We start from the raw sequence: 27,225 nt of genomic DNA, 5'->3' as shown, positions 1-27,225 counted from the left end.
TTCTAAAGACTGGGAAAAAGGTGTGCAAAAATAATTGAACATGTAGCGGTTTGTTAAATGAATTTGGGAGGTAATTGCGTCAGCTCCAGGCGCAGAGTTATTCAGTTTTTGTACCAGATCAAATAGTCCTGATGCACCAATGATGATAGGATCCATAATCGCTAAATCAGGGCAATCAAACTTAGACAAGACGATGCTAATGTCATTAGAAAGTGATAATTTGAATACATCTTGAAGGGGCAGCGCAATATGACGAAGACAGAAGGCAGGAACACACAGGACACAGGACGAGTAAGAGAACCCGATGGAATAGAAACATGCTGTAGAAGGAATTTGAATAAAGTTTGCAATATGCCAAATAGCCTTTCTATGATCGTCACGAAGCACAATCTTGTGTTTTTTGGGACCGTTGATGACATATGCCAAAATTTCCGAGGATCACTGAACAAAAGAGAAGGGACGGTTTTTCTGAAAAAGTTTGTTTTGCTATGTCACTCTTAATTTTGTACTGAAAGTTTGCGCAGCGATAAGCTTCCTGCCCTTCAGGGGCGTGAGGTGATAATGCCTTACGGTAAAAGCGCTTTTGTTTATTTCGTAAACGAAAGAGTAATGACGTGAACCACGGAGAGCGAAAGGCAGCATGAATAGAATGAGTTGGCACGTATTTTTGAATAATTGACAATATCTCAGTTTTGAAAATTGCCTACTTTATGTCCACATTCTAATGCAGCGGTTGCAACATACAGTGATCAGTGAAATATTCAAGTGGGGTATGAATGGCACCGTAATTTGTGATGGCTAATCTCTTATTCAAGTAGAGGATGTTCATCGATTCGATTGAAAGGTACAAATAAAGTGTAACACAGGATGGTCACTTGACTCATCTCAGTAATGAATCGAAAACACTAAGTCAAGATCAGAAGTCCAAACAAAATCTGAGATATTAGAGCAGGTAACAGTAGTTCATGCAGCATATAGGTAATCTGAGACAAATTGAAATAGTTGCAGAGTATCATAAACGCTTCACTCTCCAATGCACGGCATATAACCATGGTGCCGCCACTCTGCCAAATAATGTTCGGCGAATTAAAATCACCATGCACACATACAGGAGAAATCGGGTATCCAATCACAAGGTTATGTATGGCGTCATGCAATTCATCGCAAAAAGATTCAGTAGAATGAGGGGGTGGTGGCAAGCACGCAGAATTATATCAGCGATCTGCGTGGATGCATGGGCAGACAACTTCCAGCATAGAATTTGTGGGGATAAGACATGACTGCAACTGAAGTGATACTGCAACAAGGGCGCTACGACCTGTTCTAGTGGTGTGATCAGATCTGTAAAAGTTTTATGTTTATTTTCACAGAAAAAATTTCACTATTTCGAATTTCGCGTCTCAGCAACGTTTCAGTTAGCACGCCCAACAATGTCGTGCGAACGGGTATCCAAGTGAGAAGAAAACGACTAGGCGTCGCTTTGTTGATTTGTGGCAGCACAGCAAAGTTCTCCTTATATTGTTCACTGGACAATCAGTACCATTGTTGCACTCTACGGCCTTCCATCATAGAGTCTATGCAGCCGCCTCGCAACTATAGGGTAAAAAATATGGTGGACGCGTTTCTGCCACTTCACTATGCATTTTAAGCAAAAATTATAACAAAAAAATGGCTGTTGCTTAGGTAAGGTTAAGCCCAGGATGCGAAGCATACTAGCCTTTATTTTAGTTGTTGAACCACTGTTTAGCTTGGTGAACTGCTGTTGCTTGGCTATATTTGGTTCGGCTAGACGAAGAAACAACTCATGCGTTACTCTGCTTCGCCTTGGACGCCCCGCATTGGACGCGGTGAGCGTCGAGCAACGCAGCGTTCGGCGCGGCAACGAAATGTGCGCCTGAGCAAGCGACGCACGCCTGAGCCTTAGAAACAGCTCGTTTCTAAGGCAACACCGCATTCACTAGAGGCGATTTTGTACCGCTTGGAAGCATCGTGCTCGTGGCTCAGTGGTAGCGTCTCCGTCTCACACTCCGGAGACCATGGTTCGATTCCCACGCAGCCCATCTTGCAAGAGTTGAGCCAAAGCCACTTCTCCTCTGTCGTGACGTCACGATGTCACGTGGTATTCAAGGCGACACCGCCGCGCCTGAGGAGCTGGGTTGAGCCCTCGTAATATGCTTCGCATAAAAACAAATCTGAAGTCAGAATGCTTGCCTTGGTTCGATAAGCACCAATCAAATTTATCATACAATAGTACTGTTTCAATTATTCAAGTTCAGGAAGAGAGTACAGACAACTATAAGGCACGGATGACGAATAAGACACGGATGAGGACAGGACAGGCGCCACAGTTAGCTGTGAGAATCCTTCCAAGTTCGAGCCATTGGGCTTTATTTAGCTCAAAGTTAACAATAAAGGAAGAAGAAAGAGCAGGCCTATGAGTGGCACACTGACGGTGTTTGAGCGAGGTGTTGCATAGGACGACCGTGGCACCGGCAAACACGAGCGCAAAGGCAGTGACGAAGGCGTCGACCGAGTTGCGCAGGTGAATGCACACGTGGTGGCCCTTGCGCACGCCCAGTGACTGGAAGCCAACCGCGTAACGTTCGATTACCCGCAGCAGCTCTTGGCGAGTGTAGCTGCGGTAGTAGTCCACCTGCAACAAACCGCGCGGCTTGCTGTAGGACAATAATGCATAGATAAGGCACGCCGAGATACTCGACCTCTCGTTAGTAAATAGGGCGAAATTATTTCTTTTCAAACGCCGGACAGCTACAGTACCGCTCTCTATGATCGTTTAGACGGAAAGCGGCGCGAATTATTTACACAAGCAATGTACCATGATTGACAAAAAATCAACGCGGCAGAATAGTTCTGGCAGTAATTGAAAGATGGAGATGACCAGCTATAGGAAACATACGTACACTCCACGGGAATTTTCTCCACTGCTGTGATATCCGTAATAGAGAGTTTTAGTTTAGGGGACCCAAGGTGGTGGGGCCCCTAGTGCTTGGGTACGTTTGCGTTTGCGTACGGAAGCAGAAGCACGTTATAGGTTAGCGACCCTAAACGCAAGCCGCAGTGAGGTCACATGGGCTCGCAGCGCCATCAACGTCTGATCGTTGATGCGTTATCATTTCTGAAAATATGAAATCAAGCAAATAAAGTAAAGCACATTAAACTACTTTTATCAAAATCAGTTAACAGAGAGGTTTCGCGTGTCCAGTATTCGGGTAAACGCATGCGGACGGGGCGGACCCGTAAACGGCAGTGGCCAGCACTGTGCAGCCACCTGGTGGCGTAAAGCTCAAACAGGCAAGAACAGCTAATATTGCAATAACGAAGTGTATTTTACTATGCTGCGGGTGTAAATTTTTGCCCACAACACGATTACGCCAGCGCCACAAATTTACGCCAGCAGCGAAATAGAATAGACTCGGTTACTGCAATATCAGCTGTTTTTGCCTGTTTGACCTTTCCGCCACCAGGTAGACCGAGCCACTGGAAGAAATTCAAAGTACCGCAAAGGTGGGGATTTGACTGGCAACACTGAGGGGCCACCGCCATACACCTTCCAATCCGACTGCGTCGCGGAGATGCCGCCGTGTTGGAAGAGCTTGATAATCGGTGACACATCGGGTTGAGTGTCAACGGAAGTACAAATATTTTGTGCCCGAAAATAATGGTTGCTAAAAACGAAAACAAAATGTTATCTTGTGCGAAGTAATGCAGCCGATGGTTGTTTTGCACGCCGATCGTGTTTACTTCTGGAACTGTGCTACGACTGTGGGCAGCAGCTTAGCGCTGCTATCGGAAGCTTATGCACGCGTTTTTTGCCTTTCCCCAGAGCTAGCTACGAAGGAAACATTTCGTTACTTCGAGCCGCAATGACGCAAGCTTGTGCGTTTGGGCATGAACATCGTGAACCACCGTCGGGTTCTTTTGAATGTTTCCAAGTGGGACGAAACTAACTCCTCACTGTGTCACAGGTTCATTGTATAATTTCACAAGCTAAATCCAATACATTTAATGTAGTTTGTAATCGGATACCGCGAGTTCTCGACTCTGCCGGGTGACTTCGTCCGTCGTATACGCACGACACACTGCGACTGCCGTGTGCGCACCGGTGTTTGGCCGTGATCGTAAGACGATCTGTGCAGAGCAGGCGTAAAAACCAACTTCGATGACCATTTTGCTCACTAAATCTTGTGGAAGGCCAATATGAGCCATCTGCGTGATTACAGCAACGTATATGCAATTCTGTACAGATAATGAGCGAGAATTTCCTACACTGCGATTTATGAACGCGGATGTCTAGTGCGTTCATGAGCGGCTACTCTTCTAAGGTTATTTATGACTGTTTTCTAAGACTGCCAAAATTTGCTGCCTGTGTAATAAAAAATGCAGGAACGCCCGCTGGTGATGCAGCACTTTTTTTCTAACTTACATGGGCGATGTATCAAATTCTTGTGCTTTTAGAGTGGTTTCTGTAACATGCATAGTGACAGAATGAAACTGAAGTTAATGGGTGTTCTGTCGTTTTATATTTCTCGTTATGCTATGCATCAAGCACAACATATTTCGGGTATGCACAGTAGTGTTTCAACATAAACCATATGTATGCTGACTTCAGTTCATTGCATGTGATCGGCTTACAAGCTCAAAACTTGAAGCATGTGTTGCGAGTATCACCTGGCCGTTGGTTTCACGCTCAAAATGCGTATGCATAAATCAGCAAAGGATAAGTGGAAAAAAGGAAGTATCATGGGCCTCGTATTGACCAAATTTTAAGAAAGGACTGCAATGTGCCAGATTCTGTACTGTTGTGTGTTGGTGACCAAAGGACAAAAATCAAAAGATGAGTTACTTGATATTACATGCATGCAGTGTTTGGCAATATTTTGTTAAATGTCATGTGTATCGGTCAGTTTCATTTGCAAAATAGATCCATGTACAAATCACACGTTCAATGAAAGCAAGAGCAAGGCAGTAAACAATATGGCGCTTTTTGTACGGTAAGCGATAGCCACCTTGCATATTATAGTTATTGACATCATATATAACATATTGTCGCGTATACCCTGCTGGAGTATACAAGCTGAATGAAGATACAAGCGGTTGCACTTTACGAAAACGTAAGCGGCGACGCGCGATGCCGAGACGAACCTCGTCCTCTTCTTCTTTAGTCCCCTGCTGCGCCACACCATGTGGCATTACCCCCTCTTCAAAAAAAGAAAACAAAAGAAGAGAGAAAGCATTCATAGGCTTGACCTGAGAGTGCCGAGATGGTCTAGGAAGAACACATATGCTATAGTCACGATCACTGCGGTGTGCGATATAGTCACAAGGTACTGATGAACGAGTAACAACACAACCTAATCGAAGCGGCTCAAAACGTCGAATATTAGGGTCTATAGCACGGTTTCAACCGCACAACATGCACAATCTCAGATTGCGGTGGTCGACGTCGGGGAGGCTGGCTTCCGTCAGTAAAGACTTCGTAATTCACGTCACTAATTCGCTGCAACACTCTGTAAGGTCCGAAGTAGCGACTCAAAAGCTTCTCGGATAGTCCTTTTCGCCGCACGGGAGTCCAGACCCAAACTTGATCACCAGGTTGGAACTCGACATGTCGATGGCGGAGATCGTAGCGGTGCGCATCGATGCTCTTTTGTTTCTTTATGTGCACTCGGGCAAGCTGACGGGCTTCTTCCGCGCGTTGCACTAGAAGTTCGGCATCTTTGGCGAGGTCAAGATGATCGATGTTGCCGCACGGCAGCATTGCTTCTAACATAGTCTGCACTTCACGGTCGTAAACGAGGTAGAACGGCGTGAAGCGTGTTGTTTCTTGCGTAGCAGTATTATAGGCAAACGTTAGGTAAGGGAGTATCTCGTCCCACGTCTTGTGCTGTACGTCTATGTACATAGACAGCATGTCAGTCATCGTTTTGTTTAGTCGTTCGGTCAAGCCGTTTTTCTGCGAATGATAGGCATGTTGTCCTTCGATGGGTCGTGCAGATGAGTTTAAAAACGTCTTCAATGAGCTGTGCTGTAAAGGCTTTGCCTCGGTCTGTGATGACGTGCAATGGGGCGCCATGCCATAGGACGATGCTTTGTATGGAAAACTGGGCAACCTCGGAAGCTGTGCCTCAATCGCCTTTGTCTCAGCATACCGCGTTAAATAGTCTGTGGCGACGATTATACACCTGTAGCCAGAAGATGACAGTGGAGGCGGGCACAGAAGATCCATGCCGACCTGGTCGAAAGGTTTGCCAGGTGGGTCAATCGGATTCAGCAATCCCGCAGGCTTCACAGCCGGCGACTTTCGGCGCTGGCATTCACGGCACGCTTGCACGTACCGCCTAACACACTCGGCAAGTTTCGGTCAGTAGTAGGATTTGCGCACTCTATCAAGCGTTCGCGTAAAACCGAAATGGCCAGACGGAGGCTCGTCATGACAGGCGAATAAAACTTCAGCACGAAGGTCTGCTGGAACGACCAAAAGGTATGTCTTGTTGGTGGCAGCAGTGTTCTTATACAAGACGCCATGTCGTAAACAAAAAGGCGACAATCTTCGAGTGATGTGCCGCGGTATTGATGGGTTTCGTCCTTCCAGATCTTCAAATATAGGCCGTAGGGCGTCGTCTGCGTGCTGCCGTGTGGACAAATCAGTAACGCTTACGGCCCCATGGAAATAGCTGTCGTCCTCAATGTCGTGCTCGGTGTTGTCGATAGGTGCGCGCGAGAGTGCGTCAGCGTCTTCCTGTATGCGTCCTGACTTGTACACGATGGTCCCGTCGTACTCCTTCAAGCGTAGACTCCACCGCGCCAGTCGTCCAGAAGGGTCCCGGAGATTTGCAAGCCAGCATAACGAGTGATGATCAGCTACAACTTTGAATGGGCGGCAGTAAAGGTAAGGTCGAAATTTGGCCAGCTCCCATATGGCGGCAAGCACTCTTTCTCAGTGGTGGTCCTGCTAGTAACAACGCAAAATGTAGACAAGAGACGAGACAAGACACCACAAGCGCTGTGGTGACTTCTTGTCTCGTCTCTTGTCAACATTTTGCGCTGTTACTAGCAGGATGGAAAACCAACAAGCCCAAGCTGCTATTCAGTGGTGGTGTAGTTGGTCTCTGCACGCGACAGTGTGCGACTTGCGTAGGTGATCACTCGTTCAATACCTTCCTGCCGTTGTACAAGCACCGCACCAAGACCAACGTTACTGGCCTCTGTATGAACTTCCGTGTCCGCCTCCTCGCCAAAGTGGGCCAAAAGTGGTGCTGGCACCAGACGTTGTCGAAGCTGGGTGAAAGCAGTCTCTTGCTCTGAGGACCAGACGAAGGTTTCAAAAACAAACCATCCTCATGAGGTGAGTCAGCGGCTCCGCCATCTTCGAAAAAGTTTCAATGAAACGCCGGTATTGTGCGCAAAGGCCCAGGAAGCATCGAACACCTTTCTTGTCGGTCGGTGTTGGAAACGAGGCTACAAGGGCAGTTTTCGCGGGATCGGGGCTAATGCCTTCCGCGCTGACCACGTGTCCGAGAAACATCAGCTCCTTGTAGCCGAAATGACACTTCTTAGGCTTAAGGGTGAGGTTAGCCGATCGAATGGCTTCGAAAACTTGCCGCTGTCGTTTCAAGTGGTCGTCAAATGTCGCCGAAAAAACAACCACGTCGTCGAGGTAGACGAGGCAGCTTTGCCGCTTCAGTCCAGCGATAACGGTGTCCATCATTCGCTGGAAAGTTGCTGGTGCTGAACAGAGACCGAAAGGAAGTATTCTGAACTCTTAAAGGTCATCTGGAGTGACGAAAGCAGTTTTTTCGCGGTCTTTTTCATTGACCTCAATTTTTCAGTAACCGCTCTTTAGATTGAGAGACGAAAAATACTTAGCTCGCCACAACCTCTCTAAAGAGTCATCGATACGTGGTAGTGGGTACACGTCCTTGTTGGTATCATCGTTGAGACGTTGGTAATCAACACAGAAACGAAGCGTTCCGTCTTTTTTTCTTGACTACAACGACTGGGGAGGACCATGGACTGTGCGAAGGCTGAATGACCTCTAGCATCTCCTTGACTTGGGCTTGAAATGCCTCACGTTCTTTCGGCGAGACACGATAAGGCTGTTGTTGGATGAGACGTGCGTCGGCAGGTGTCGTTATTGGGTGCGTCGTGATTGGCGTTTGGCCCACCTTAGTAGTCCGAGCGAAGCTTGCGATGGCCTCAGAAGGCTACCGAGGCATTCACTCAAGTAAAAATTCTGCTCGCCAAGGCCACACTGCTGGCACACCCCCAGCCTGACGCGCCAACCTCCACTATGACCAATGCATCCAGCACAGCTGCGGGTGCTGTTCTACAGTAGTACACTAACGGAACATGGCAACCGCTGGCCTTTTTTCAATGAAGCTGTAGCCGAAACAAATACGGTACAGCATCTATGCGCTGCAGCTCCTGGGTGCCTACCTCGTCGTAAGTATTTTTCCTACTTCGTCGAGAGTCAACACTTTGTGATCATCACTGACTACGTACCCTTCGTCTATGCGTCAATCGGTCGGCATCGACCAACAGTCAGAGAGAAATAGGTCAGCTTTCTCTCATCTCGGAATTTACGAGTTTCCGACATGTCAAGAGCACAGAAAGCATTCCTGCCGATGCAGTGAATATCGTGGGCGCTCTTAGGAATGCCACCACCACAGCACCTCACTCGGTCACAGAATGTCTAGCTCACTAGCAGCGCGATGACATGGAAATCGACCTCCTTTGCCGGTCATCCACAGCACTGCAACTTGAGGGCGTTGGCTTCCCGGGGGCTTCAGCACCATGTGGACACCTCTACCGGCTAACCCGGACTATTCGTGCCTCTTCAGCTACTTGGTCATCTTTTCGAAGCTTTCCACAACCTCTTTCCACTCAGCATTAGGGTACTGCAGAAATTACTGTCTAGCCGCTTTGTCTCGCCTCAACGCTCAAATCCGTGACTAGGTGCGTTCCTGTCTACCATGCCAACAAACGAAGGTCCACCCTCATCCTGTCCATCCGTCAAGGGCCTTCTTTCCACATGCCGCCGGGTTCGTCAAGGCTCATTGTCGGCCCACTTCCTTCCTGCCTAGGTCATCATTCATACTTTTCCTGCATCGGTAAGAACATACGATGGCCAGAAGCTAAGCCGATCATAGAGATCTCGGCGCCTAACATGCCGGCAGCTTTCTTGTCTATTTGCGTTTCGCGCTTCGGTGGCCCACTTTCCATAACCAACCGAGGTCGACAAGTTGAGGTCAGCCTCTTAATGAACAGCTTCGCCTTCTCTGCACTACGAGACCACGTATAGCAGCCTATCACTCACAAACCAACTGCCTGGTCGAGTGTTTTCCCCGCCACCTGAAGAGTGCTGTCACGGCTCAAGATTCGCCTTGAGATTGGATTTACCACCTGCTTTTTTTCCTTCGTGGCATACACATGGCGGTGAAAGCTGATTTAGGCTGCTGAAGTGTCGAGCTTGTTTTTGGCAGCCCCCTTCGTCTTCCCTGTGACTTCTTCGAAGCTACAGCTGCATTGCCCTCAACCACTGATCATGTTACAGGTTTGCCTAATGTGTTGATAACCGTCGGCCTAGTTCCTATCAGAACACCTGCACCTCGATTTATCCTGTTTCTGGGAAACATAATCTTTGTGCGACATTCTACCCATCTTAAGGCCCTTCAACCACACTACCTTATCTTGTAGTCGAACGCTACAACTACACCTTTCTCATTTACATTAAAAACCATTGCACTAGACCGTTTCATACGAGCCCATATTGACGAGGCCTCAGTACAATTACTTTGCTCATCGTACTTCTCGTAGCATCGCAGGAGCAAACATGACAAAAGGAAGAAAAATGCAACACGGGGCTCACTCACAAGTGATATTTTACTCGGGAAGTTCACACACGTATGTAGAAAAAAGTACTATGAATGCTAACCAAATCGTCCCCCTTGCTCAAATTTCAAATCACTCAACGGTACCGCCGCTTCTCTGGGGGCGGAGTCCACTGTAGCAGATGCACCTCGGCCAAGGCAGCGTCATCGTTGCATCAGGAGAAACGCACGTGCTCGCGCTGCATGAGGTCGGGCGTGGGTTCACCGGTGCTCCGGGCACCTCCTTCAGAATAAATCTAGTTTCGCCCTGACATGCCTTTTCTACGCTCAGCTTCGTTCAAGGCCTCAGAGCGGGAAAGACGCTCATTGAAAAACGGCACATACCCGTTGCATTTGTGGTGTCTAACAGCCGGGTTGCTGTCCTCCAGAAACGCTTGTGACTTTGTGGAACTTTGTGGAAGGCACGCGGGTCCGAACGATTAGTCTGGAACATTCGACGACTGATCTATAAAAGCCGACGCGCTTGACCCGCTGATCAGATTTCCGACGATCGCCGACCGTGTTCGCCGCTATCGTTGTGCTATAAGTGTAGCCTGTTTTGTGGGCACAGGTTCGCCCAATAAAAGCTAGTTTTGTATTCCACCGTACTGCTTCTTTCTTCACTGTCACTACCACGTGACATCTGGTGGAGGTGCTTTTCATTCATGTACGGGACGCCCCCGACAAGCCGTGATCCCAGCCCAGACCGCAAACAGAACACCAACGTAGTCCCGGACACCGAGCAAGCCGCCGTCTTCAACAGCTGCCCCCGGAGCACGGACTTCTACCTGAGAAGACCAAGAAGATTGTGGCCAAGGCAACCCCAATGGCAGCCCCAGCCTCCCCCATCGTGCTGCAGCAGCCCAGGGAACCACCGACGTTCCGCGGTTCCACATTTGAGGACCCGGAAACCTGGCTGGAAACGTATGAGAGGGTCGCTACGTTTAACAACTGGGCTAGCGACGACAAGCTACGACATGTCCATTTCGCATTGGAGGACGCCGCCAAGACGTGGTTCGAGAATCGAGAAGCCACCTTGACGACGTGGGACCTCTTCCGAAGCGGCTTCCTGCAAACATTTCAAAGCGTTGTGCGAAAAGAGTGAGCCCAAGCTCTACTGGAGACAAGAGCACAGCTGCCGAATGAGACGGTCGCGATCTTCACTGAGGAAATGAGCCGTCTGTTCCACCACGCCGACACCGAAATGTCCAAGGAGAAGAAAGTACGTCTACTGATGCGTGGTGTAAAAGAAGAACTTTTCGCCGGTATGGTAAGAAGCCCACCGAAGACCGTCGACAAGTTTCTTCGTGAGGCGACGAGCATCGAGAAGACACCGGAATTGCGGAACCGGCAATTCCACCGACGCACCAAGCCAATAAGCTATTTCGGAATTCAATCACTGGCCACGGACGATCTATGCGAGACCATCAGGGCCATTGTGCGCGAAGAACTGCGCAAGGTATTGCCATCGTCGCAGCCTCAAGTGGCCTCGATCGCCGACATCGTGAAAGAAGAGGTGCACCGATCGCTAGGAGTTCCTGAGGTGCAACCACAATTACAGCAGCCCCAGCCAGAAGCGATGACTTACGCCGCCGTCGCACGCCGTCAAGCGCCCCCTCCGCGACAACGCCAGGGCCCTTAACGCCGCAATTCCGTCGTCCACCGCCGCCGCCGGCAGCACGCCCACCCGTTGCCCAGCGCACCTACGCGAGGAAGACGGACATTTGGCGCACCCCCGACCACCGCCCGCTCTGCTACCACTGCGGCGAAGCCGGCCATGTGTACCGCCGATGCCCATACCGCGACCTGGGATTGCGAGTCTTCGCCGTCAACGCACAGCGCCCGAGGGAAGGTGAACGACCTCGTGACATCGCCGACTACCTCGCCGCTACTCAGTGGAGCCCTCGACGACCGTCGCGTTCGCCATCACCAGGCCGCTACCTGTCGCCGCAGCGCCGACAATACCCTGGCCCAGCCCGGGGCCGGTCAGCGAGCCCATATCCGGAAAACTAAAAGCAGCAACCAATGGAGGTGCGGTTGCGGTTCGTCGAACTGACGAAGATCCTCCGCCGCCGACGAAGACGACGAAGAAACGATCTCGACGACATAACAACGACACACCGCCGTCCCGACGAAGTCAGGAAGGCAAGACTACACCGACGAACGACGACTTGACGACGCGACGTTCCAACTTCAGTTCAGCACGACGCAGCCGTGATCCGACGCCACGACCTAACTGCAACGCCAGACGAAGAACCACCGACCTCGACGGGCTTCTCGACGGCCACGCAGTCACTGCCTTAGTCGATACAGGGGCCGATTACTCCGTAATGAGTGGACACATCGCCGCCCAGTTGAAGAAGGTTAAGACTGCATGGGAGGGCCCCCAAATTCGGACCGCTGGAGGGCACCTCATTACGCCGACTGGAATCTGCACGGCAATAATTACCATTCATGACCGGACGTACCCTGCCACCTTCGTTATCCTCACACAGTGTTCACGAGACGTCATTCTCGGCATGGACTTCCTGAATCAACATGGCGCAGTCATCGACCTGAAGTCGAAATCGATAACGCTCTCACAAGATCAAGCGATACCGCCGGAGAGCTGTCGTAGTCACCACGCCTTGAGTGTGCTCGAAGATCAAGTGAGCATCCCGCCGCGTTCCAGCATTATTATTTTCGTCGATACTGAAACACCCGCTGACGTAGAAGGCGTTATCGAGGGCGACCAACATCTACTGCTCGACCGTGAAGTTTGCGTCGCCAGAGGGATCGCTCGACTCCACGGAGGGCAAGTGGAAGTTATGCTAACCAACTTCAGCCAAGAGTTCAAGCACATCAACAAGGGCACGACAATCGCATACATCGAGGAAATTGTGGAAACCAACAATGCCTTTGTCCTCTCGGATTCAGCCGCATCTAACCCGATGAGCATTATCCCCGAACCAGACTTCGACGTGAATCCAAGTCTTCCTATGAGTAAGCAGCAACAGATCAGAAGTCTTCTCCGACGATACGAAGACTGCTTTTCAACGTCATCAAGGATTCGACAAACACCAGTTGCAAAGCATCGCATATTAACCGAAGAGAGCGCTCGACCACTGCGCCAGAGCCCTTGCCGAGTTTCGACGCGAGAACGTGAAGCTATTAGGCAACAAGTCGACGAAATGCTGCGCGACGACATCATCCAGCCGTCTAAAAGCCCGTGGGCCTCTCCTGTAGCCCTGGTAAAGAAAAAGGACGGAACCCTACGCTTCTGCGTCGATTATCGTCGACTGAACAAGATCACGAAGAAGGATGTCCACGAATAGACGACGCATTGGATCGGCTCTATAACGCTAAATACTTCTCGTCGATGGACCTCAAGTCTGGCTACTGGCAAATAGAAGTCGACGAGAGAGATTGCGAAAAGACTGCCTTCATCACGCCAGACGGCCTCTACGAGTTCAAGGTCATGCTATTCGGACTGTGCTCGGCGCCTGCAACGTTTCAGCGCGTCATTGACACGGTGTTAGCCGGACTGAAGTGGCAGACGTGCCTTGTTTACCTGGATGACGTCGTTTTCTTCGCCGGAAATTTTGACGATCACCTTAGGCGGCTTGCGACAGTGTTAGGAGCCATCAAGTCATCAGGGCTCACTCTGAAGCCTGAAAAGTGCCGTTTCGCTTACGATGAGCTTTTGTTCCTAGGCCACGTGATGAGCAAATCAGGAGTACGCCCCGACCCACAGAAGACAGCTGCCATCGCAAAGTTCCCGCAGCCAACCGACAAGAAGGCAGTGCGCAGATTCCTTGGCATGTGTGCTTTGTCAAGGACTTTTCACGCATCGCGGAGCCGCTAACACATCTAACCAAATGTGATGTCGCGTTCAAGTGGGAAACTCCTCAGGCCAAGGCATTTCAAGAACTCAAACGACGCATGCAGTCGCCGCCGGTACTTGCACACTTCGACGAGGACGCCGATACCGAAATCCACACTGATGCCAGTAGCCTTGGCCTCGGTGCCGTCCTAGTCCAGAGGAAAGAAGGACTTGAAAGGGTGATGTCGTATGCTAGCCGGTCGCTGTCAAAAGCGGAAAGCAACTATTCTACGACTGAAAAGGAATGCCTCGCCATCATTTGGGCTACAGCTAAATTCCGCTCTTACCTCTATGGCAGGCCATTCAAAGTCGTCAGTGACTATCACGCATTGTGGTGGCTAGCTAACTTAAAGGACCCTTCAGGACGGCTGGCGCGGTGGAGCCTCAGACTACAAGAATATGACGTCACGGTAATATACAAGTCCGGAAGAAAACACTCCGACGCCGACTGCTTATCGCGCGCCCCCATCGATCCCCCGCCGCAAGACGACGAGGACGACGACGCCTTCCTTGGGATAATAAGCGCGGAAGACTTTACTTCAGACTTCAAACAGCAACGAGCCGACCAGGAGCTAAAAGGCCTCGTCGAGTATTTGGAAGGGAACACCGATGTTGTCCCTAGGGCATTTAAGCGCGCGTTTCCTTCGTTCACGCTACAAAACAACCTGCTCGCGAAGAACTCACCAGTCCGCGCCAGCTACCTTCTTGTTGTACCGTCAGCGCTGCGTCCAGAAATACTGCACGCCCTACATGACGATCCAACCGCTGGGCACCTCGGATTCTCCCGGACGCTGTCGAGAATACTGGAAAGGTATTACTGGCCGCGTCTGACCGCCGACGTCGCCCGTTACGTCAAGACATGCCGAGACTGTCAACGACGCAAGACACCACCGACAATGCCAGCAGGGCTACTACAGCCGATCGAACCTCCTCGCCGACCATTCCAGCAGATTGGGATGGATTTGTTGGGGCCATTTCCGATATCAACATCCGGGAATAAGTGGATCGTCGTAGCGACCGACTATCTCACCCGTTTTGCTGAAACTAAAGCTCTACCAAAAGGCAGCGCAGCCGAAGTGGCGAACTTTTTCGTGGAGAACATCCTGCTGCGACATGGTGCCCCAGAAGTCCTCATCACCGGCAGAGGAACGGCTTTTACAGCAGAGCTCACCCAAGCCATTCTGCAGTACAGCCAGACAAGCCACAGGAGGACACCTGCCTACCATCCGCAGACGAATGGTCTCATGGAGCGCCTGAATAAGACCCTCGCCGACATGCTAGCAATGTACGTCGACGTCGAACACAAGACGTGGGACGCGGTCCTGCCGTACGTAACCTTTGGGTACAACACGGCGGTGCAAGAAACAACACAGATCACGCCGTTTAAGCTGGTTTACGGCAGGAACCCGATGAAGACGCTTGACGCCATGCTGCGGCACGTAACTGACGAAGAGAATGTTGACGTCGCTAGCTATCTCCAGCGCGCCGAAGAAGCCCGACAGCTCGCCCGCCTGCGAATAAAGAGCCAGCAGAGGACCGACAGCCGACACTACAACCGCCAACGACGCTTCGTCGAGTACCAACCTGGCGACCGTGTTTGGGTCTGGACCCCGATACGCCGACGAGGACTCAGTGAGAAACTACTCCGACGCTATTTCGGACCCTACATGGTCATCCGACGTATTGGCGCTCTGGACTATGAGGTCGTGCCAGACGGCATTTCGCATTCACAGCGGCGCCGCGCACGATCTGAAGTGGTCCACGTGGTGTGCCTTAAATCCTTTTACGGATGCTAACGAACTTCCCTTATTGTGTTGTTTTCTTTGCTACGAGTGTTTTTTGTTTATTACCTTCGTTTGTTTGCAGCATCGGGTCGATGCTTTTTAAGAGGGGGTATTGACACATGTACTTATCTTTATCGGGCGACCACGTTTCGCCGCTTAACAAATGTAATCGCACAGCGAGGGACGCGCCTGCATGTATCCGACGTTTCTGGAAACTTATCGATGCTTCTACCCGGCTGTCTGCTGTCGCCGAACCTTGTATTATCTGATTTCGTCGCGTAACTCGAATGGTGTAGAACTTTGTGGAAGGCACGCGGGTAGGAACGATTAGTCTGGAACATTCGACGACTGCTCTATAAAAGCCGACGCGCTTGAACCGCTGATCAGATTTCCGACGATCGCCGACCGTGTTCGCCGCTATCGTTGTGCTATAAGTGTAGCCTGTTTTGTGGGCACAGGTTCGGCCAATAAAAGCTAGTTTTGTATTCCACCATACTGCTTCTTTCTTCACTGTCAGTATCACGTGACAATATGCTGCCACATACTAAGTGACCAAAGTTGTTTGAAAGGTTGGTATCCAACCCAGTTTCCTAAACGCAGCAGGCCGATGAGCTACCCACTCGACCATGGACGGCTCAGTGGCCCAGGTGGCGAGAAAACGGCTAGAGACAGGTGCATACATACATACATACATACATACATACATACATACATACATACATACATACATACATACATACATACATACATACATACATACATACATACATTACAACGGGGGTGTTTGCCTAGCAGCACTAGTGCTAGCTTATAAAAGTAGGCTTAAACAGGTCGATACTATGGCGAAACGGGAAAGCCAGAAATTCTCGTCGTCTTCACTATCACAAGCACTATGCCCACTGCCCAGTCCCTTCAGTACAATCACTCGCCAGCGAAAGAGTTGCCCTCGTGGCGACCTAAGGGCAGGAAACACAGGGGGGTCATGACACTGCTTGAGCCGGGAGACGTGAACAATTTCCTGGCCGCGACGACGCTGGTCGGAAGGCGCTTTCATTGGCTCGATGAGGTAGTTGACCACGGATGTTTGTTGCAGTACCCGATAAGGACCGTGGTACTTGGAGAGCAGCTTGGAGGAAAGGCCTGAAGGGGTAGAGGGCACCCACAATCAGGCCAGGAAACCAGGAGAAAAGCGCGTAGTTGGATGAGTCGTGGTGATGCTTTTGGCGCCACTGGTCCTGGGATGTGAATGAACGAGCGAGCTGGCGACATTTTTCGGCATAAGCAGCCGCTCTAGAAACAGTCGTCCACTCTGAAGCATACAGCCGGTAAAGTAAAATCGTGTCCATAGTACATGAGGGTTCGTGTCCATAAAGGAGAAAAAAAGGGAGAATCCAGTGGTGCTTTGCGTGGTGGTATTGTAAGCGTAGGTGGCGAAAGGCAGAATGCCATACCAATTTGAGTGGTCAGATGAAATATACATGGCCAACATGTCACCAAGGGTGCGGTTGAAACGTTCTGTCATTCCATTAGTTTGAGGATGATATGCTGTGGTAGTGGGGTGAATGATGCGACACTCCTTGTGCAATGCTGAAATGACGTCGGAGAAGAATACGCGACCACGGTCGCTCAGTAACTCTCGAGGTGCTCCATGTCGTAAAATCAGGTGTTGAAGGATAAAACTGGCGACATCTTTTGCTGTGCCAGATGCAAGGGCTGAAGTTTCAGAGTACCACGTGAGGTGGTCGATAGCAACAATAACCCAGCGATTGCCGCTTGGAGTGTTGGGAAGCGGACCGTATAGGTCAATGCCGAGGTGGTCGAACGCGCGCGCGGGGCATGTTAAGGGTTGCAAGGGGCCGGAGGCATGTGTAGTTGGCCCCTTGCGTCGTTGACATATGAGGCATGACCGGACATACCGGCGAACGAAACGGTACATACCGCGCCAGTAGTACCGAAGCTGTAGGCGAGAGTATGTCTTCAATACACCAGCGTGGCCACCTTGTGGGTCGTCGTGGAACGTGGCGCAGATGTCCGATCGGAGATGTCGGGGTATAACAAGCAGCCACTTGCGGCCGCTCCAATTGTAGTTGCGGCGGTACAGCAGGTTATCCCGAAGGATGAAGTGCGTGGCTTGGCGACGAAGCGTCCGAGAGATCGGTGCTGGCGACTGGCTAGACAGGAAGTCAATAAGCGAAGAGATCCATGGGTTTTTGCGCTGCTCTTATGGCATGTCGGAAACGTTGAGGGCGAAGGCACCGCAGGCGGAAATAGACGAGTGGACAGGACAAGAGGGCAGGGGTGAGCGCGATAGAGCGTCTACGTCTGAATGCTTTCGGCCTGAGCGATAAACAACGCGGATGTCTTACTCTTGCACGCGCAATGTCCAACGGGCGAGCCGACCAGTTGGATCTTTTAGAGAAGATAAACATAGAGCATGCTGGTCGGTCACGATGTCAAATGGACGCCCGTACACATAAGGACGAAATTTTCCGATAGCCCAAATGATGGCCAGACATTCCTTCTCAGAAACAGAGTAGTGCGCCTCGGCTTTGGTAAGGGTGCGGCGGGCATACGCGACGACGTACTCTTCGAAGCCATCCTTGCGTTGTGCGAGAACAGCGCCGAGCCCGACACCGCTAGCGTCCATATGGATCTCAGTTGGAGCAGAGGGATTGAAGTGTCGCAGTACTGGAGGAGAGGTGAGAACGCGTCGCAGTTCTTGGAATGCGTCATCGTACGCCGGGGTCCAGGCTGACAGGTCAGAACTTCCGGTGAGAAACTGCGTCAAGGCGGCGATGATAGAGGTAAAGTTACGGACGAAGCATCGGAAATATGAGCAAAGGCCGATGAAGCTGCGAAGCTCTTTCATGGTGGTTGGTTTAGGAAACTCGGATATGGCGTTAAGTTTTGTGGGGTCCGGGAGGATACCACAAAAAAACTACATGGCCAAGAATAGCAAGCGTGTGAGCGCCGGAGTGGCATTTCTTCAGATTTAGTTGCAGGCCTGCAGTGGAGAGGCACGTAAGAACTTGCTCAAGGCGGCTGAGGTGACACGAAAAGTCGATGTAAAAAACCACAACGTCATCTAAATAACGGAGGCACGTTTTCCACTTCAGCCCTCGAAGAACGGTGTCCATCATTCACTCGAATGTGGCAGGCGCGTTGCAGAGGCCGAACGGCATGACGGTAAATTCATATAGCCAATCAGGTGTCACAAAGGCTGTCTTTTGGCGATCGGCCTCTGCCATCGGCACTTGACAGTACCCGGAGCGCTGATCCAGCGTGGAAAAGAATTCCGCTCCCTGCAGACTCTCCAAGGCATCGTCGATGCGCGGCAGCGGATATACATCTTTGCGCGTTATTCGGTTAAGGCGGCGATAGTCGACGCAGAACCGAATGAAGCCATCTTTTTTTTAACGAGGACAACCGGCGATGCCCAGGGACTGTTAGATGGCTGAATGATGCCACGCTCCAGCATGTCGTCAACATGCTCGTTGATGATACGGCGTTCAGCAGCTGACACACAATACGGACGCTGGTGCAATGGTGTTTGTTGAGCGGTGTCGTTACGGTGAACGACTGCGGACGGTCGGCCCAAGGATGGTTGGTCAATGTCAAATGAGGCACAATAACGTTGGAGGAAGTTGATGATTTCTGTGTGCAGCGCATGTGTGAGTTCTTGGTCGACAGCACGAGCTAAGACGTCTACAGGGGCATCGGTCGTGGTGGGAGGAGTGACGGCGCAACTCGGAAGTGATGCCACATCACCAAACATGGTGGCTGAGAGAACGCAATCGAAAGTCTCAGAGGTACCCAGGCACTCGCCGCGGAGGAGGGATGATGGGCAGGTGGACAGATTGCACACGTAAAGGGCAGCAGAGCCTTCGCGAAATGTGACGGCAGCAAACGGAAGCAGAAAGTTCTGGCGGTGCGCACAAGTGGCCGACGGCGTAAACAGAACAGATGAGTTCGCAGCAGAGTTACATGACACAGGGACAAGAGCGGCGGAGAAAGGTGCGATATCGATGTCAGAGGCGGCAACAACTTTAGGAGAAGAATGGTCGTCAGGGTCAAAGCGCGGTACGGATAACATAAGTTCGGCACGGGCGCAGTCGATAAGAGCTTGATTGACAGATAGGAAATCCCATCCAAGGATAGCGTCTTGCGAGGAACGAGATATACGACAAATTCTATAACATACATAAAGCTTTGAGTGTCGACCCGGGCTGTGCATGACGCTGAAGGCTGAATGCGATTCGAAGTTGCCGTACGCAGAGAAAGAGAGGTAAGGGGAATGGTCACTTTGTTCAAATTGCGGAAAAGCTTCTCACTAATAATAGAAACGGCGGCTCCGGTGTCGATAAGTGCGTGTACGGTGACACCGTCTACGGACAGTTCAGTTTCGTCCGCCGGGGCAGAATGAGGCCTTGAAATGTTCGACGTGAACGCAGTTCTTGCCTCTGGAACTGCGACTGTTAGTTTTCCTCTCAGGCTGGGCTGGGTCGGCGAACCATCGGGGAAATGGATCGGTGACGTAGGGAAGGCGACCGGCGTGAATCGAAGGGGTGGCGACTGTAGGACGAGTCCGGAGGAAGGTTAGGCGGGTTCTGGCGCGGAAGTCGAGCAGGCCTGTAGCTTGAGGCACCCCCACTGTCATGTAAACTGAGGCTGCGACAGCGGCAAAATCAGGCTATGCGGCCCGCGAAATGGCAGTAATAGCAGATTGGCCGGTAATCCGGTGTACGCCATGGGTAGACGACAAGGGTTCCAGCGGCCGAGTAGGGAACGGCAATCGGACGGGAAGAAGGCGGCGGCACATGGAAGGTGCCGTTGGCCCGATAGGCATCAGGAGCCAGAGGAGCGTAAGGCCGGGCGACCACGTCCGCGTAAGTTAGCGGTCCAGCGGCAGGCTGTGGAGGAGGGGCAGAAGATAGCGCCGCGGCAACTTGCGCCTGAACGACATGACGAAGCGAAGGAGCCAAGGTCGTCGACGGCTCAGGTCGGCTATTCGCCAAAGAGAGTTGGCGGGCGACTTCCTGACGGATGGACTGCTTTATCTCTGGCAATAAAACAGAGATGTCGACACCCTCGCGGCGGAACCCAACGGATATAAATTCGCGGTGTCCTGTTGAGCAGCGCGTGTTGAAGCACGCTGCTTGCGCAGCTTGTCGTACTGTTGACAAAGCTATATGACCTCGGCAATCGTGCGGGGACTCTTCGCGACGAGCATCTGGAAGGCATGGTCATCGATGCCTTTCATGACGTGCTTGATGTTGTCTACTTCGTCCATAGATGAGTTGACGCGCTTGCAGAGCGAGAGCACGTCTTCAATATAACTGGTGAAGGTCTCGTCCTCGCATTAAGCTCGGCCACGCAAGCGCTGCTCAGCGCGAAGCTGGCGAACGGCGGGACAGCCGAAGACATCTGTCAAAGTTGTCGGGAAAGCCGACCAGGTGGTAAAATCAGTTTCATGATTGCACAACCACAGGTTTGCCACGTCAGTCAAGTAAAATATGACATTTGTGAGCTTGGCGCGGTCGTCCCATTTGTTATAGGCGCTTACATGGTCACATTCGGCAAGCCAGTCTCCCACGTCATGGTCATCTGTGCCACTAAATTAGCCGGATTGCGCTGCCGGATGACGCCAGAGCAAACGATGGCTGTAGGCATGGGAGCAGCAGCCTGGGACGGTCCCGGTTCATCCATTGAAATAGCTGGTGGTAGCGTCCGACTGCGGAGAATGTCGAAGAGAAGCCCCAGCAGCTCCACCAAATACAACGGGGGTGTTTGCCTAGGAGCACTAGTTCTACGTTGTAACGGTAGGCTTAAACAGGTCGGTACTATGGCGAAACGGGGAAGCCAGCAATTCTCGTATAGTCTTCACTTTCACAAGCACTATGCCCACTGCCCAGTGCCTTCGGTACATCATACATGCATGCATGCATGTATGCATGCAAGCATACATACATACATACATACATACATACATACATACATACATACATACATACATACATACATACATACATACATACATACATACATACATACATACATACATACATACATACATACATACATACATACATACTTACATACATACATACATACATACATACATACATACATACATACATACATACATACATACATACATACATACATACATACATACTGTTAAGAATGGCGAGCTGCGGTGTAGGATAGCCACCCAATTACGACTGGGGAACAAGACGCGCATCCCCCACTCTCCATCGCTTCAGCTAGGATGCGTTCGATGAAGCGGGCTTTGTGCTGAAACCGCCACCATCCTCTAGCCCCATCGCCGTTGTGACGGAATGAGTTCGGCGGGCGAACTATTGTGCCCGAACTCCCCAGCGCGGACCTGGTCTGACCGCGGGAAAGCGGTTTCTTGTTGCTTCCCATGCGCCGACCGGGACGCAGGACAACGAGCTACCCAGAATGGCTCCGAGCTACCCGTAACGGCTCCCCTCTGACGTCGGTTCCGGACATTCGCCCGTGGGTGCCTTTGTGTGTGTAAACTGTCCTACGGGGCGGCGGCGAGTTTACAATGAGTAAACGAACGTTCGCGTCACCTTGTATCGCGGGAGGACCGAGTGTTTAAAAACTGCTGTGGTGCGAATGCTCGGGACACTTCTCTTGAGCAGTCATGTTGGACTGACACTCTTTTTCTTAAGCAGTCATGTTAGACTGATTTAAATACTGTAAATAAACCCATATTCCTCGTTATCGATGAGAAGCAGTTCTTCCCTTCATCAATGTCCTCAGCGTGGATAAGTTGGACGACGGCATGGGCCAGCTAATTTCGAATTCATGCCGGACTCCAATCTTGACAACGGATCACGAGCGATGGGATTGAGCCCCCAATCCTGACAATACATACATACATACATACATACATACATACATACATACATACATACATACATACATACATACATACATACATACATACATACATACATACATACATACATACATACATACATACATACATACATACATACATACATACACCACGGCGGCTGCATTTCGATGGGGGCGAAATGCGAAAACACCCGTGTGCTTAGATTTAGGTGCACGTTAAAGAACCCCAGGTGGTCAAAATTTCCGGAGTCCTCCACTACGGCGTGCCTCATAATCAGAAAGTGGTTTTGGCACGTAAAACGCCAAATATTATTATTACATACATACATACATACATACATACATACATACATACATACATACATACATACATACATACATACATACATACATACATACATACATACATACATACATACATACATACATACATACATACATAGCGAGCCCCCAGAAAGTGTGTGAGGGTATAGAAAGATAATGCATCAAGATTCGTGCTGCGCCTATCTCAATGGTATGGCCTTCCATTCGCCGAAGTGTATCATTTTGGCCATGTTACTTTGGTACTTCGTCGGCATTTATAGTCGGTGTTTCGGCGAGTAGACCCCATATGGTCTTTTTACACAGCTGAGGTACACGAAGAGGTGCGACCTTACTGTCGAAGAATTTGACAAGAATTCACTTGCGTATGGTAACGCTGGTTTAAACGCCACAAATGACGTTTTTATAGCTCAGTGCAGCCATAAGCACACTTCCAAACTTCTCGAGCGTGAAGTACAATTGATTATTGAACGTGAAAAATGACCATCACACATATCGTTCAAGGAATAAAGTATGCTTAGCATTGAATCACCGTCACATAGCATCTACGTAACGTCAAAAATTGCATCTGCATTGGTTAACACATTGCACAGCGATACATAACGTGATCACATTTAGCATCAACGTAATAATTTACACCAAACAAGATTGACGTCCACCTAATCTCACAATGTATTGGGCCTCCATACTGTTTTGTTAAGACTTTTTTGTACCGAGTGTCTTTTTAGGTATCTCCAATAAAGAAAGTTTTGCTGGTGACAGCAGTTCAGGCTGTTTGGCTAGCTTACATGAACAGGCATCGTTGGGTGCCAGAAAGAAACATGGTTAACTTGAAATTTAAAGAGCTTCATTAAGTTTACAAAAAGTGACTTTGGGACCCAGGTTGCACACGGAAATTGAAGCCAGTAGCTGCAAGAGACGAGTTTGCCGAAACAAAACGCTTGGGCTTACGCGATGTTCGATATGGCATATGTGTGCCAAAATACAATAACATGAACCATCAAGCCCAAATTTCCACAATCTTGTAATAACTATCAGGCATCAGGGTACAGCATTTCTTGCTATTAAGCCAAAATTTTTGTACAATGTACAAAGCAGTCAATGAAACCATAATAAGCAGCATATGTCATCTGGCTTGATGGACGAAGCCGCATAGCAATTGGCTTTATTTAGCGTCAAACAATATCAGCTGTACCTTGCAATTTTCTAATCTCATTACACCAGCTATTTCTCTGCGGTTCACGTCCACTTTTCACTTCCTTAGGCATCAAGTGCGTATTATTCATAGACTAGGGGTTACGTGCTGAACGAGTGATACATGAGCTGTCAAACACGATTTATAATCTCAGCCGGGACATCGGCTTCTTACATTCGTGCTCTCAATGAGGCAAATGATGCTTCGTATTAAAACCTCTGAGTGCAGAGTCTTGCATTTCACAGTACGCGTTATCTTGGTCATCTCTCGTTGTTGAGAGATGAAATGAAGTTTTCACTTGATTTGATTTGTTTTAATGGCCGTTGTGTATTGTGTATAGTTCGCTGGTACAACCTACTGCAGAAACTTCAGGCACTCTTTAACGATGCTGCTCTCTGTTATGAGGGTGGAAACCAGCACACGTGTGCTCTCACCACGGCAAGCTTGGATCCGGCTGCGCTGAGGAACGCCTTGACGGCCGAGTATATCGAGCAAACCGGCACGTTGACTTTGGCATGAGGCGAGTACAGCACGTTGTTTTCGATGTGCGGCCTCAGTTTCTCGGCGCCTGCATGTAGAGCAAAGACGTGCTGAAGCTTTGCATGGCACTGGGCGCAGAAAGACCACGGGGAGAGCTTAGGTAGCGGCGAATTCTAATGTAAAGCCTAAAACCCTCATAACAGCGGCCAAATCTGTGACGCACTAAGCTGAATGATGAAAAGAAGACGTTTTTATGGCTGCTTTGCCCGCGTAGTATATGTGGTCTATCATTGTCATCATTATGGCCAACAACAACAACCTATTTCATGTCCACCGCAGGACAAAGGTCAGCATCCACAACAACATCCGTAATATTGCCTAGTACGTCGTCGTACAAACAAGCGTTATTTATAGCGCGCATATAGACAAGTCACACACAGACAAGCACATATAGCTGTAAGTCAAGTTTGCAATGGAATACCAACTAGCCCATACTCAAACCCGGCTTCAGTACAAATAAGCCTGGCTCCAACATATTCAAATGGAATCAAATAAAATCAACCAAATCACAGCTTTGTTTACATCGGAGGATGCTTGAGGTCATACACAAAAAGCCTTTACACAGGCTTGACTAGGGATCTGTGCCCCGTCCCTCCAAACAAATAGCAGCACTTAGTCTTCGGTGTACATGAGATGCATATTGGTACAAAGACCTGACAATAGGCAAGATTTCTGCAAAAGTGGCACACACGGAAAGGTAGAAGAATACACAGAGCAATAATGAGCGTTAAAAAGTAAGACCAACAAGAATCATAGAAAATTTGATTCACGATACGACTGCAAATAATAAAGGCCCGCAGTCATTGCACTAGTCACAGGCGGCGAATACGGGACGGCTGCAGGGCTGCAGCCTCCCCCCCCCTCGCCGCCTGAGATTAGCGATGGGTCAGGCGGCATCATGTGTTCATTTGTACGGTTTGGGCCAAATCGACTGGCGAACTACATTACAATAAAAGTTGCAAGAGCAGCGCAGTGCTAAATTGTGGCGGCCACATAGATTTGTCTCGCACCAACAAAGGAGAAGGATGACAACACCAAGAGTTTTAGATCCGGTTCACAATCAAGGATTCCGACTGGCAACGGCAGCTCGCCGAATGTCTACTATTGCAAGTCTCTGTGCCGATTCAAATGAACGGCTACTTGATAAGTTCAGCTAATTCCTTCGTGCGCATTGTCAGACTTCCAGCTCTTCTCGAACACCCAACTCTACTCTTTACTCGAAATATCAACTATGAAATTACCTCAATAAATAAGCCTGGCAAAACCTACACGTCATAATTGCGAATGTAAATAAAATGTTTATAGCATAGCGATTGGAACTCTGGGCCCCGAAAATAAACTCCACAGTATTAAAGCCATCTTGAGCGAATGGCGGAGTGCCAGACACTGGGAACAGTCCAACGAGGTGGTCTTTTGCGGTCCGAGAATCGGCCACGCATGCTTAACCCACATCCACCTCTTAAGAAAAGGGGCTTATCGCTGTGTCAAGATTGTTCTGACAGCTAATCATCTATGCACTCTGGTGAGATCTTACCACGGTCTCTATTGGAAGCCGTTATCTCTCCCCTTCACCACTGAGACAAAGCAGACTGTTACTTAACAGTTACGGCGCTTATTCTTCTTCTGCATCGGATATCGAGAATAGGTGACAATCAGCACAATTGAAGTTTCCTTGAAAGATGCCGCCAGCTGCCGCTAACGGACCAGTTTCTGACGGGGAATGGATACACCTGTTGAAGATCTACGGGCGAGACTATGAGCCTGAACCGCTCAACGTTTACCGTAGTAAGCTCATATATAGCAAGCCAGCGCTATACACCCTTGAGAACGTTACAGGATGTTGTAGAGATGCTTTCGGGCGATAACTGAACAGCTGCGAGATATCTTGCTCGCCGTGAGTAAGCTTGTCAAAATTGCTTTGGTTATACTAGTCATGTCATGCACATCTGAGAGATCATTTTCATGCCTCCGTTACGTGAAAAAGTACCTGAGGTGAACAATCGGACAAGCCAGGTTAAATCATATAGCTGTTTTCCATGGGCACAAAGAGTTTGCCTACAAAGTTTATCACAGTGGCATCGCGGACGAAATTATCCAGAGATCAACTGTGCGTAGAAACTCGTCCTAGATTGTGTGGTAGTATTTGTATAAAAGGACAATTAATGTCATCACAGTATAATGCGACAGCTTAATTCAAGCTTTCCCAGCCCCGGACCTTAATTAACCACTGCAATATAATCTGCATTCTACCACTTCGTTATTACAGCCTTTGCCCTTTGAATTGTTCTTCTCCTTTTGTTTTGTCTCGAGTTTGGCAGTTAGTTTACATTTTTGACAAGGCGAAGAGTTTAGGATCTGACTTTCGATTTTAGATTGTTAGCTCATTGTGTAGATGTTTGTACTCCTCAGTGTTTCTTAGACAGGAAGACCTTAAAATATCTTTTTAATTTATCAATTGCCAGCTTAAAATCGAAATGTTTGCATTGTACAGTAGTTCTTACGTACAAACGAAGGGTTTCTAATGAGTTCGTAGTATTTAAATTGTTAGCTGGCTGAGGAAATGTTTCTGTTGTCCAGTATTTCCTATGACTTTGACCAAGGGCGTTAATAATTAAATTATCGGGTTCTACGACCACTATCTGATTATGAGGCGTAGTGTGGGGCTCCAGATTATTTACTTTGGCACCTGCCGTTCTCTAATGCGCGCCTAAATCTAAGTACACCGGTGTTCTTGCATTTGGCCCC

General features: G+C 49.5%; 1 protein-coding gene across 1 annotated transcript in view; it reads right to left on the bottom strand.

Moving 5' to 3' along the window:
• Positions 1–27,225, bottom strand: part of LOC135918042 (uncharacterized) — a 567,488-nt gene that overhangs the window by 398,131 nt on the left and 142,132 nt on the right. The window contains exons 3-4 of the mRNA XM_065451709.1: positions 24,375–24,508; positions 2,452–2,653 (exon numbers count right to left, since the gene is read on the bottom strand). Of these exons, the coding sequence (XP_065307781.1) occupies positions 2,452–2,653; positions 24,375–24,508 (336 nt within the window). The remainder of the gene's footprint in view (positions 1–2,451; positions 2,654–24,374; positions 24,509–27,225) is intronic.

The sequence above is a fragment of the Dermacentor albipictus genome, chromosome 5 (assembly GCF_038994185.2).
Source record: "Dermacentor albipictus isolate Rhodes 1998 colony chromosome 5, USDA_Dalb.pri_finalv2, whole genome shotgun sequence".
In the NCBI taxonomy this organism is placed as follows: Eukaryota; Metazoa; Arthropoda; class Arachnida; order Ixodida; family Ixodidae; genus Dermacentor; species Dermacentor albipictus.
The sequence above is the reverse complement of the archived record's forward strand: the minus strand, read 5'-3'. Positions and strand labels throughout refer to the sequence as shown.